General features: G+C 34.4%; 1 protein-coding gene across 1 annotated transcript; it reads left to right on the top strand.

Annotated features, from left to right (window-relative positions):
- Positions 1 to 11,503: 11,503 nt before the first annotated feature.
- LOC113859164 (probable galacturonosyltransferase-like 1) lies at positions 11,504 to 12,493 on the top strand. Its single transcript, XM_027491981.1, has one exon. The coding sequence runs from the start codon at positions 11,606 to 11,608 to the stop codon at positions 12,491 to 12,493; it is 888 nt and encodes a 295-aa protein (XP_027347782.1). The 5' UTR covers positions 11,504 to 11,605.
- Positions 12,494 to 13,801: the final 1,308 nt, after the last annotated feature.

The following is a 13,801-nucleotide window of genomic DNA, read 5'->3' as shown; positions in this document are numbered from 1 at the left end:
GACATAGAGTCTGCAAAGCGGCCCCCCATGCCATAAATGCGACCTTTATAAAGGCCACCCACTGTCTGTGACCACATAGCATCCTCATCTACTGACTCTGGATTCTGAGAAGATGCCTCCTCAAGCCTTTAAACATAATCATCATACAGTTTAGTTCAGATAATTAGATATTAGTTTGGAGAACTATTTAATAAATCACTAATAATAACACATAGTATCAATATATTAATGACTTACATATATGGCCTGAGATTGTGTATCAACCCACAAGTTTTTGTCCTGCCTGCGAATGTGTGTCTCTTTAAACAACTCTCTAGTCGTAGGTGGCCTCTTCAATGACTTCTCCTGCAATTCGAAATAAATCACAATCTTAAATATGAAATTATAGATAGAGTAAACTGAATTTTAAAATCACATACCAAGTTCGCCTTAGTGTCAGCCAAAGTTGTAAACCCACCAGTATGCAGTGACCCCCTTATTAGATGCCCTGTTTGTCTTGTTCTTTACGGAGAGATTTTTGAACTCATCCGTACCTCAATACTCTTGCAAGGCATGAACAAAGTTGGGTGCTATCCAATCAGCAGTAAAAGGGTCCTGACGAGTCTCAGTGTACATTTGTCTTAGTCACTTTGCAGTGCGACTCTTCCAGGCCTTGAAAATCATCTTTTCGTCCTGGGGGGGAATGGAGAAGTTTCTCTACAAAAGCATAATTCCATTAGAGAAGGTACAAATAGTCATATGTAATTACACTTAGTTAAAATTAATACACTATTATTACCTTCCAATCTTTGAACTATTCCATCTTTGTATCCTTCGACACCTTCACAAAACTTGTGTAAGGCGCATCAAACATCTTCTTAATCGTATCTGTGACCTGGTGGATACCTTTTTGTGGTGGTATCCAACTAATAACACAATAAAATAAAACATCAGGACTAACATTCACATAAAATAGTCAATGTTTGGCATATTTTGAAGGAAACTTACCAAGTGGACCCATCCCATCTCAAAGTTTATAACGATCTCGATGATGCCTGGGTCTGTGATGACTGCTGCCCACTTGCAGCTGGGACAGCAGTGGATCCCTCTCCTGTGCCCTGTGTAGTAAGTGATTATGTGGCTTATGTAGTAGGCAGTGCAGAGTGTGAAACTCACTGTACTTGAGGGGAAGGAGCAATATACCTTGGATTGGCCACTATGATAATTTCCTCTTGTCCCCTAACCTAGGAAGTCTACACTATAGCTGGTGTGGAGGTCGAAGTGGGAGCCCTGAGTGAAGAAGTGTTGCCACGATCAGGACGCTGAGTAACACCCTTCTTACCTTTACCTGTCATATCTGAATCAAATACAATATTTGTTTAGTGACAAATACTATAATCGCTATAAAATATAATTAATATTTGTGATAACACAATAAATAATCATGGAAATATATTAAATTGACAAACTTACTTAATTTACCTCATTTAGTCTGATAGTTCAAGACTACCTTCATCACCAGTCAATGAAAGTTCATCCATAAATCCTTCCTCCTTATCTTCAGTCATGCCATCCAATTCATTATTTCTTAAAACTTGGGTAGGAAGGTCAATTATTTCAATTTCATTCAAAGAAGAAGATAAATTTAGAGGGACAACAGTGTCTATTACTACATGTGAAGGGATTGAGTCATCAATTTGATATGCATCTTCATCATCTACTTCATCACTTTTAACTCGACCCCTTGGTTTAGTTTTTACTACTATCCCCCAACTTTTATTACATTTTTTAGGGTAAGATAAGAAATATACTTGTCTTGCATTTTGTGCAATGATGAAGGGGTCAAAGCCTCTATATCTTTTGGTATGGTTAATCTCAATTATATTGTAATGGTGATGTTTACATGTCCCTGTTGGGCGTGTTGGATCAAATCATTCACACTTGAATAAGACAATCCTTTTTATGGTTCCACCAGCATATTCAAGCTCAACTATTTCATAAAGTTTTCCATACCAATCACAGTCACCATCACTTGAATTCCCTCTCACACTAACTCCACTATTATCTATTTTTCTCCTTTTACATGATTCAATGGTTTGGAATTTATACCCATTAACAAAGTAAATTGGCCAACAATATGCTTTATTTTTTGGACCTCTGGACAAGTTATATAGGTCAAGATCTGTGATACCATTACTAGGATCATGCACCTACACATACCATTAAATATGTCGATTGATTGAATACAGAATAATATTCAAAAGTGAATAACTAAAATGTTAGGGAAATTTCATGACGTACATAACTTTTGAACCATGATGAAAATTGATTAAGGGATTCGTGACCATATAATTATTCAAAATATCTGTAAACATTGCAACATCAATTATTAGATTTGAATCACCATGATCGAAAAAAGTCATTAAAGCAATCATAAGTCACTTACGTTCTGAATGGTTGAACTTCATCACAATTTAATAAGATGTGCAAGTGTGCAGCCTCTGATTCATCACCTAAGATCCATCGTTCTTCGCATTTTCCAGATATACGACCTACTTAGTTGAATATAGATAGAGTTAGCTCATTACTACTTTCTCCCCCATCATCATTTCGACCAACCCGAGTTCTCCTAGATTGAACATGAGGTTCAAAATAGTATGTGCAAAAATTTGATGTCTCCTTTGATATATATGCCTAGCATATGGATCCTTCCACTTGCGCTCTATTTTTCACAGTCCTTTTGAACCCTCCAATTTCTCTTTCAAATGGATACATCCACCTGTATTGTACTGGTCCACATACACGTGCTTCATACACTAAGTCTATAGGCAAGTGCTCCATGGAGTCGAAGAAACCAGGGGGAAGTATTCTCTTTAATTTACACAAAATCAGAGGAATATTTTTCTCCATAACTAATAGATCTTCAACCCTAAGAGTAGGTGAACACAGGTCCCTAAAGTACTCACTTAACTCAGTCAATGGCTTCCAAACATGGTCTGATAGTTCCCTAAATGTAGCAGGTAGAAGGCACTCTATGAATATGTGGCAATCATGACTTTTCATCCTAAAAAATCTTCCTTGTTCAACATTCACACAACAATGGAGGTTTGAAGCGTAACTGTCAGACATTTTTAAGTCTTTCACCCACTTACATACATCTTGCCTTTGTGGTAAACTAAGAGTGTAACTTGCCTTTGGCTTTGACCATCGACCATCTGCAAGTTGTTCTAACCTCAATTCTGGACACCTACAATATTCTTCTAAATCTTGCCTTGCCTTTACATTATCTTTAGTTCGATCAGTGTCCATTACAGTATTCATGATATTGTCAAATACATTTTTTTCCACATGCATCACATCTAAACAATGACAAACTAAGTTATCCTTCCAATATGGGAGCTCCCAGAATATACTTATTGGAAGCTCCCAGAATATACTTTGTTTGGTCCAATTATGTGTCATCCCATAACCATGAAACCTAATGGATTTTCCTACTTTTGTTATTTTTGGCAAGTGTCTAACTCTATCCCATACTTGATGACCATTTAAACGGACGGGAGGGTCCTCATTCTCAACAGTTGCTTTCCTAAATTTGTAGGCTTGACGCCTATAAGGATGTTCCATATCTAAAAATCTCCTATGACAATCAAACCATAAATTTTTTTCCTCCATGTTTTAAAGTAAATGCCTTTGTATCCTCCGTACAAATTGGGCATGCTAACTTCCCTTGAGTCATCCATTCAGACAACATTCCATAAGCAGGAAAATCATTTATCGTCCACATCAGTGCTGCCTTCATGATAAAATTTTGCTTCCTTGATAGGTCATAAGTTACTACACCCTCACACCAAACTCTTTCAACTCATCAATCAAAGGTTGAAGGTAACATCAATTTTAGCCTTTGGATTTTCTGGACTAGGAATTATACAAGTCAAGAATAAATATGGATTTTACATGCTCATTTCAGGAGGAAGATTAAAAGGTGTAACCACAATAGGCCAACAAGAATATAGTTTATTAAATTGATTGTTTGGAGTGAACCCATCAGCACATAACTCTAACCTTACATTTCTAGGATCAGATGCAAACTCAGGATACACTTGATAAAATGTTGCCAAGCCTCAGCATGAGATGGATTAGTCATTATCCTATTACTCCTTTTATTTTTAGCATGCCACGTCATGTAAGGAGCTGAACTCATAGATGCATACAACCTTTTCAGCCTAGGAATCAAAGGCAAATAATGCATTCTAGTTTGCAGTACATCTTTATGTTTACCACTTCTACCACCTCTTCTTGGTTTAAACCTAGGCTCTCCACAGAATTTGCAATTGGTCAAAATAGCACCATCTTTGTAATACAACATGCAACCTTTCAAACAATAATCAACTTTGACTTTTTTTAATCCAAGTTTGGAAACTAATTTTTTCGCTTGGTAAAAGTCCTTTGGGATGGAGTCAGGTTGGGGACTAAGCTCACTAATTAATGTAGCTCATTGATCAAATAAACTTTGACTTTGATTGCCTTTTGACTTTATGCTTAACATTCTTACTGCTAAAGATAACTCTAAATGCACACACTCATCCCATAAAGGCTTGTTTGCTGCTTCTAAAACATTATAAAACTTTGCAGCCTCTCCATTAGGTTCTTGTTTAGCTTCAAAATCACGAAAAATTCCAAATTGAGGACCAACAACATCATAAACAATTTCTTGATAACAACTATTGCTTTCTTCCCAACTTATATTACCTACATCCTCACCTGATTGCAATATATTTGAATTACCTACTTGATTTTCCAAATTAACTACTTCCCCATGCTCAGTCCATATCCAATAATCATGTTTAAATCCAAACTTATACAAATCATATCTAATTGCACTTAGAACATGAACACCTAACTTTTTGGTTGGTGATGAATTGTTGCAAATTACAACAGATATGTATGAATTCCTCTACACCCTCAAAGAATTTAAGTTTTATTCCCCCCGACTTGGGTGCAACCTATCATACATCCACTAACGATTTTTGAGAAACATCTTCCTCAAGAACTATATAAACCTAATACAAATATACAATGTGGTATCAACCTTCTATTATAGGTTACACTGAATTTTAATATAAATTTTGGCAGAATCTCCCCTAATACATGTCAATTTCCTTACATTTGTTTACCACCTTTTTACAAAAATCAAAATTTCACCACACATAACTAATATATTATATAACAATATATTAATCGATACATCAAACACAAACACATCACAATATTAAACCGTTCTAGAGCACATCTCCTTGTAACTCCACAACATGCATATTCTATAAACTCCACAAACAATCCCACAGCACACAATAATCAGGTTCAGAGAAAGACCTTTATGCCCTTTCCCCCAGTCATACAATCTCCAATCCTACAACTCTATCTTAGAAATTTTAAGTCTCTAAAAAACATAAAAAATTAAAAAACTAAACTGATTAAAAGTTAGAGTATCGTACCAGGAATACAATGATGCAAAAAATCTTTCAAATGGATGCCCTAATCACTCGCAAAGGCCAAAACACTGAGCTCCTAGAGAGAGAGAGAGAGAGAGAAAGAGGGGCGAGAGAGAGAGAGTTATGAAAAAATGAGGAAGGGGAAGGGGGAGGCGCCGTTTTATGGGTTTCAGTCATTACAGACGCGAAAATTTGTTTGTAAAGGGATTAATGAAACGGTGCATTTCAAGTGGCAAATTACAGACGAGTTTTTTCGTCTGTAAATTCTTCTAGTCCATTTACCGACGAAAAAATTCGTCTGTAATTTGCCACCTGAAAGGTCGGTTAAAAACGGCCATATTTACAGACGGATAAATCCTTATGTAACTCCCGCTATAAAATTCCCCCTATTTTCAAATTACAGACAGAAAAATTTGTCTGTAATTCCTGTCTATACCATTTCGTGCCAAATGGCGGACAAACTACAAACAGATTTTACAGACAAATTTTCCAGAAAATAAAAGAAAAAATAATCTACAAATCTGTCTATAAATCCGTCTGTAAATAGCGATTTTCTAGTAATGACAACTCGCTTAAAAGAAAACCAAACATATAAAGTGTTAGAAACCCATATCGTGCAAGGAAGGAAGGAACCTAACAATGGAAGCGAGATACCTCAATAATAAAAGAAAGGAAGAAACTTAAGAGCTTTAATCAGAATGATGTTGTTTGACCATTAAAAGTGTCACATTAGCTCTCCAAAACAATCTTGTTTCTGCCAATGGGTTTATGACGTGCCACTTAACGTGACAACTCAGCCTTCTGTGACGGTTTCTTAACGGAGTTTGAGCTCAAGACTAAAATGAATGTCGGAGAAGGAAGTTGAGCACTAATGTGACATTTTAAATATCTTAGAGACTATAATGCTGGACTCAAACTCTTTCAGGGACTAAAGTGTGGGTTTAGTCATGTTAGAATCTAAAAAAGAATCTTTATGCAAAAGAATAAGTAAAAACTATCTTGATAAATGAGTCATTTTCACCCCATTTTTATTAACAAATACGTTCCCCAATTTTCTCTCATCCTTTTCCTTATTCTCTCTTTTCTTTTCTTTTGAACTTTACCCTCCAAATCTAGAACTTTTACTTTACTCTTTCATTTTCTTTTTCTTTTCTCAAGCTCTCATTTTTCTTGCTCTCTCTTTTCTCTCATTTTTATTTGATCCTCATAAACCTCTCTAGGAGATAGTGGTATAAGTGTTAGTTTGTGAGAATTATGTATAAAAGAAAATTTGTTGAAAAATTCATCATGTTGAGCACACTTATCATATCACTAAGGTCTTCCAAGAAAGATCTAAGTAGTCTCGATCGAGACATCACAAAAAACTTGATCTTCATATTTGTCAATAAAGAAATTCACCATCACTTGTTGTTGATTTATTACTAATTCACTACTATTACATAGTCATTAGAGCTTATATAGTTGTCGATGTGGAATAGTTTTTAAGTTCAGTTTGTTGACCAATTTATTGTTTGTCATTTTAATGCAACTACCTTCATCAATAATCACATCACATATCTCACCTTAGATAAGATAATAAGTATGTAAATTGTAATTGTTAATGTATTTTAAATTTTTATTTTGTAAGAATAGTTGGTACATAATTATTCCCTAAAGTGAATATTAGAGAGGTTGTATTTCAACTTCTCTCTAAATTGACTTTAAAGAGTAGTTATATACATAATCACTTTGGAAATAAAGATTAGAGAACAATTATGTTATTCTATTATGCAAATGACTGTTTCAAATTAAAAACTCTAGAATAGTGTAATGTTACAAACCTTCACCTTGTTATATTTAATGTGTTAATAATAACTTTCGAAGAGTGTTCCACACTAGAGGCTAATGTAAGAATGATGCTTTCATCATGAAATTTCATTTTAAGACATAGAAATACAATACAAACCAAACCAAAATTTACTCATTCATTACCTAAAAGTGACGTAAGTATTTTAACACATGATGTCAATAGAGCTAGACTCATATTAATAATAATGATATTTTAGATAAAAAAATATTTAAATAAAAATGACAATAAACACTTAATTATCATTGTTTGACATCTTTCATATCAAGGTTGTGAACAAATTACATGTAAAGTACAGCGAAATTGAAATACCCTTTCTACATTTATGAAATGTCTCAAGCTTGTTCAAAATTGTGAATGTGCACAGTGAATTGCTAGCCTATCTAATTTGTGATGCATTTGATGCTGATTGAAAACGTGATGTCGTATCCTTGCGTCGAATTCACACTACTTTCCTAAATCTATAAATAAAGGCTTTCTTAACAAGGAAAAAACACCAAACAAAAGCAGAAAACTAAAGCTTTTGGAGTGAAGTAAGAGAAAAATAGTGAGAAAATAAAAAGAGAATAAATCCTAATTATGAGGAAAATGGGATTGATGAGTATCATCTCCATAGCTTCTTAGTAGGGTAAAATTTGTAATATTTGAATAGAACTAATTCCTGCTAAATTAAAAAAAATTATATTTTATATACTCCCTCCGGTCCTTTTTATAAGAAATAAAAGACTAAATTACCATGATCAAGGAAAACAATTAATTCTGTTATGTTTTTCATAAATATGAATTTTATTCCAAAATACCCAAAATATTAAATGGTATAGTTAGTAATTTGTATATTTAATGATATTAATAAAAGAAAGGTATAAAAGAAATTTAGCAATTAATGCATCTTGAATCTGTCATTTGTTTCTTATAATAAGGACCAAGAAAATACTTCATTTTATTTTTTTTATAAAAAGGACTGGATGGAGTATCTTATATGGGTTATGATCTTCTTACACTAATATAAGTTTAAAAACTCTTACACTCAATCTGAACTTTTCATTTAACTTATATCTAACGGCTAGTAAATTAATAAATTATAACCTATTAAATGTAAGTTAAATGAAAGATTCAGATTAATTGTAAGAACTTTTAGACTTATACCAGTGTAAGAAGATCCTTCTCCATCATATATAGAGAAAGGGAGAAAGATACTATAATTATTCTTTGATATAGTGATTTTTGTTTATAAATTTGTCTCAGGATTTTAATTTTCTTCACCAATTTTTACGTTAAATATTAGGGTTCTTTTATGCATAAAATTATTGTACGATACAATTTAATTTTATTAGAATAAAATTATCATTATTTATCTCCTTTAAAATTATGATTTACACTCCCATAACGTTTGCTTAACTCATTATAACAGTAATTTTAGTATACCATTTAGCTTTAAAATTTCTACGCGTCAAATAGTGATATTCAAATTTAAACTGTACGATACTCTCATACACTTACACGAGATGGCATTACTAGCAGTCAAGTTAGGTATTTTTAGACAGAGGCCATTAGTCCGTGGTATTTTAACTTATCTGTTTTGACTGTTTGGTATATTTAGGTTGTTCTTTTGCTCTGCATGTAGACAAAAAACAAGAGGAAAGAAAAGCCAATGTTCTGGTACGCATCAACTAAATGAATGAATAGAAGAAAGTTAATCATTATTTATGAGGAAGTTGGTCCAATTTATGTCTCACGACACCAAACAAATCGTACTAGTCTCCGAGCAGACCCAAGAAGTCATAAGACAAGTAAGAGATGGAAGTTAATTAGGCTCGGCAAGCTTATATTGTCTCTCTTACTAAGTAGTTTTATTTAAATAAAAAGTCAAATAGACCCTCCAAATATATTAAAAAATAAAAAAATAATACTGTAAATATTAATTTTATTATTGTGATTTTATTAAAATTAAAATTTTACTTCAATAATTATATATTAACTTTTAATATTAATTTTTATCATAAAAATTATTAAGGTAAAATTTTAAATTTAAAAAGTAAAATAACCCTACAACCATATAATATAATACTATGTCTAAATTTTATTTGAAAAACAAGAATATGAAGCAAAAATAGACAATGGTGCCAGCATGGAAGTCTCGGTCCAAAATCTTTGGCTGTCAAAATATGTGCTTTCTCTAGTATATGCATATAATTTGCTCCATATGCCAGACCTAAAATACGCGCTTAGGAACATGACAACAACTAGAAAATATTTTCATATAATAGATGGTTTTGAAATATTTAAAAAACAATTGTTACAGTGAGCAAAGCACCTTTGAGCAGAGCTGACTTTTCCGGCCGTCTATGGCCGCCGACCCACCCACCCAGCCATTTTGTGTCGGTGTCAATAATATATATATATATATATATATATATATATATATATATATATATATTGTAATAGTATAATGCATTATCTTTTATATATATATATATATATATATATATATATATATTGTAATAGTATAATGCATTATCTCCTGTGCAATAAAATTATTAAAAGAAAAAAGATAACTGTCTGTAAAAGGAAAATATTAGGAAATGAATAAAAGGAAACCCTTAAAATTTCAAAAAGAAAAAATGCATATGAAAAATTACTAGAGCGCATTTTCCGGTATGTTTTAAAATTAAAGATGGAGCACAGGTCCACATAAGGCTCACCTTCATTGGGTTATATAACCTGATAAAATAAAATAAAGTCTATCATGTGTAAGAGATACCGGTCATTAAGCAACATAAAATCCTCGAAAGAAAAGTGTTTCTTAAATTCACTTGAACATAAGATCAATTCTTGTTTGATATACATCAAGTCTCCATCGACTCAAATGCTAGTACTTAAGCCATTTCTGGTGGATAGGCCAACCTAATAGTTGCTGCTACTGTGCCATGTGTAGCACACGTTGACATTTTTGTGGAAAACTGTTTCCATGGAACATGAAAGCCCTTGCGAAACGGCATGTGAGCCTCACGTGTCAATAAATGATACATTTACTTGGGATTTGTATCGCAAAAGTAGGCTCTTAAATGCAGCTCAGTAGTCAACATATTCTATATCATTGAGAAATTTAGTCCAACAAAATGACCTCTCTACAATAAGTTAGAATAAAAACTAAACTATCTTAATTCATAGAAATGAAGAACCCGCTTTTGTGTACCACTGAAAAAATGTTGCCTTCCAACGGATTGATATTTAAATCCTTAATGAGAGCGTGGGTGTTAACTAGGGTGCTTTAACATTTTATCTATTATGAATATTATATTAATTCATTATAGTACTGTCCTATTCTTCACATCATTTACAATTATATTTGCTCGATAGTTGTTACTATATTGTTGTCTTTAATTTTAGCTTATTCATTAAATTAAAATACATATTTTTAGTTGAACATTTTTGTTATATTTTAATCTAAAACAGAATAAAAAATAGTTGTTTCTAATTTTTGTTTCACTATAATGTTTATGGAACCCATTAAAGTATACAGTTAGCTAGGGCATTACCTGTCTAACAAGACGGTTACTGAACCTTTTATACGGAAGACATCTTATACACTTTACTAAAAACCACATGGATCCAACGGTACGTTTCGTACTTTGCAGGTTACGAGAATTTTCTTAGGAAGAGCTGATTCTGCATGAAATAATGTAAGATTAAACAGAAGCATTTTTACAAATATAACTTTGACTTTACACATGAGACGTAATTTTTTCCCAGTAGTTTTCTCAAAGAAAATGAACCAGCAAGAGTCAGTATCAATAGTTACTTTTGATTAAAAGAGAAGGGAAAAGAAAAAGAAAAGCAAAGATATTATTAAAATATAATAAACAAAATTAAAAGTTCAAAGACAAAAATACAAGATCATTGACTTAGCCTTGAGGCAGCTCTTTATTTCAAACCGACGTGAGTTGAAACTGGAAAGCCCCACACAAAACGAAACAGCGTTCTCTTAACCATTTTCCCCTATCCCTATGTCTCATTCTAGTTTCGACCTCTTCAAATGATTTATATCAACCCTTTTGCATCTCTCACTGTCATACTCAAATCCCAAATCCGGCATCCATCAGAAACACACGCTCCACCCATGGCACCGACCGCCGCACCCTCCTCTTCCTCCTTCCTCTTCTTATTCTCATGTGCCATTCTCCTCTTCTCCACAAAAACCTCCAGCGCCACCCTTCATCGCTTCAAGGAAGCTCCAAAATTCTACAACTCCCCCACGTGCGACACCATCCACCACCACCCGAACCACATGTGCGCCACCAACGCGGTCCATGTGGCAATGACCCTCGACGTGGCGTATCTCCGCGGCTCCATGGCGGTGATCCTCTCAGTGCTCCAACACTCTTCGTGCCCGGAAAACATAATCTTCCATTTCGTCACCGCAAAGTCGAAACCTTCTTCATCCTTTACACTCAACCGCACATTAACAACCTCATTTCCCTACCTGAATTTCCAAATCTACCCCTTCGACGACGACGCCGTTTTGGGCCTCATCTCAACTTCAATTCGCTCCGCTTTGGATTGCCCTCTCAACTACGCCCGAAGCTACCTCGCCAACCTTCTCCCTCATTGCGTCACCAAAGTCGTTTACCTCGACTCCGACTTGGTCCTCGTCGACGACATTGCCAAGCTCGCCACTACGCCGCTCGCCTCCGACACCGTCCTCGCAGCACCGGAGTACTGCTCCGCCAACTTCTCAGCCTACTTTACGCCGTCGTTTTGGGCCAATCCCTCGCTGTCCCTCACCTTCGCGAATCGTAGGCCATGTTACTTTAACACCGGGGTCATGGTCATTGATCTCCGGCGCTGGCGCGCTGGAGACTATACGACCTTGATACGGGAGTGGATGGAGCTTCAGAAGAGGATGCGGATCTACGAGCTCGGGTCGTTGCCGCCGTTTTTATTAGTTTTTGCGGGGAAAATTGCGCCGGTGGATCACCGATGGAACCAGCACGGGCTCGGCGGCGATAATTTTCGGGGGCTTTGCCGGGATTTGCATCCGGGCCCGGTGAGCCTACTGCATTGGAGTGGAAAAGGGAAGCCGTGGGCCAGGCTCGACGCTAACAGGCCTTGCCCTTTGGATGCGTTATGGGCTCCCTATGATCTGGTGGAGACTCCTTTCGCTCTTGAGGCGTAGCTGACGTCATAATTCGGAAATTCTTTTTTAGTTTTATAAATAAATGAATAAAAAACTTTTTTTCATTATTATTTTAACTTTTTCTTGGCTTAATTGTGTAGAGGCTTACTATGGTAATTTGTGGTAGGTATGCCCACATTTTGGTTATTTCAATCTTTTTACTTTGTAATTGTACAGCCACGTTGGAAAATTTGATTAAAAAAAAAAAATTCATATAAACTTTTTAACTTTTGACTTTGTCAAATATATGACACGTTAATCCAATTAATAATTTCAGTCTTTGTGTTATTAACTTTCTTGTTAAATGTCAAAACGTTATATATGACACTATGCTTATTATCTCTTTCATTGTGACACATGAATTTATTCAAGTTGAGGATTAGGCCTGAGATTTGGTTGTTTTAGAGGAAGATGGTAGATTGAGATTGACACATAAGATCAAATCTAAAGATAGGTTGCAAAGGTTGATGCGTGTGGTTAGATGCATTCGTCGCTCGTCTAGTTGTGGACTAAATCTCTGTTGAGTGTTGAGCAGACCATTTTTCCATAATGGGTAACGGGGAGATGTGTAGCTCCACCACACGGTCATATGCGTCAATTCGGCGGCTAGAATGGGATAGGAATAAAGAAGACGCTAAGACTCGAGGGACACTGAGAATGGGAGGGTTCTTCTTCTTCTTCGATGATATCAGCAATGATCTTTTCAGTAATGGTAGAGACAGTGGGTTCAATGACACTGTAGCATGGTGATGGAGGGAGTTTTGGTTGCTATTATTTGACATTACTGAATACTTTTTTTAGGTTACTTAACCTTTTGCATGATTTATTAGCAAAATACATAAAATAATCAATGTTTATGAATTTTAGTTAAGTTATTAAATATTTAGAATTTTTAATTCAAATTATAAAAGAATTGATTAATTTACCAATTTTTATTATCCATAAGATTAATTGGCATGAAAATAAAACTCAAAGAAATCAAAAGAAGACAAATGCAAAAGTTAAAAATTTGAAATTAAGCATTCTAATGCCTAAATGAGCGTTACAACAATGCTCAACATAAAAATATGAGCGTTTTAAAGCTTAAAGTGAGTGTTTTAATATTGAAATTTTTATTGTGCCACGTCAATGTCAAAATTTTTATTGAACCATCTTTTTTACATTTCAACACCCAAATCATACAAAAATTGCATCATACTATCTTCCAAGCATTCTAATACTAAAATGAGTTGTGAACACACAGCATGAATCCAAAGTTGATAAATAGATATCATAAGAGTCATTTTTTTATATATAGCTCATTTTTAA

The sequence above is a fragment of the Abrus precatorius genome, unplaced genomic scaffold (assembly GCF_003935025.1).
Source record: "Abrus precatorius isolate BTA unplaced genomic scaffold, Abrus_2018 Scaffold2, whole genome shotgun sequence".
Taxonomy (NCBI): domain Eukaryota; kingdom Viridiplantae; phylum Streptophyta; class Magnoliopsida; order Fabales; family Fabaceae; genus Abrus; species Abrus precatorius.
The sequence above is the reverse complement of the archived record's forward strand: the minus strand, read 5'-3'. Positions and strand labels throughout refer to the sequence as shown.

Bases quoted from the DNA above. Each gene is read 5' to 3' on its own strand.
- LOC113859164 (XM_027491981.1), top strand. From the start codon at position 11,606: ATGTGCGCCACCAACGCGGTCCATGTGGCAATGACCCTCGACGTGGCG.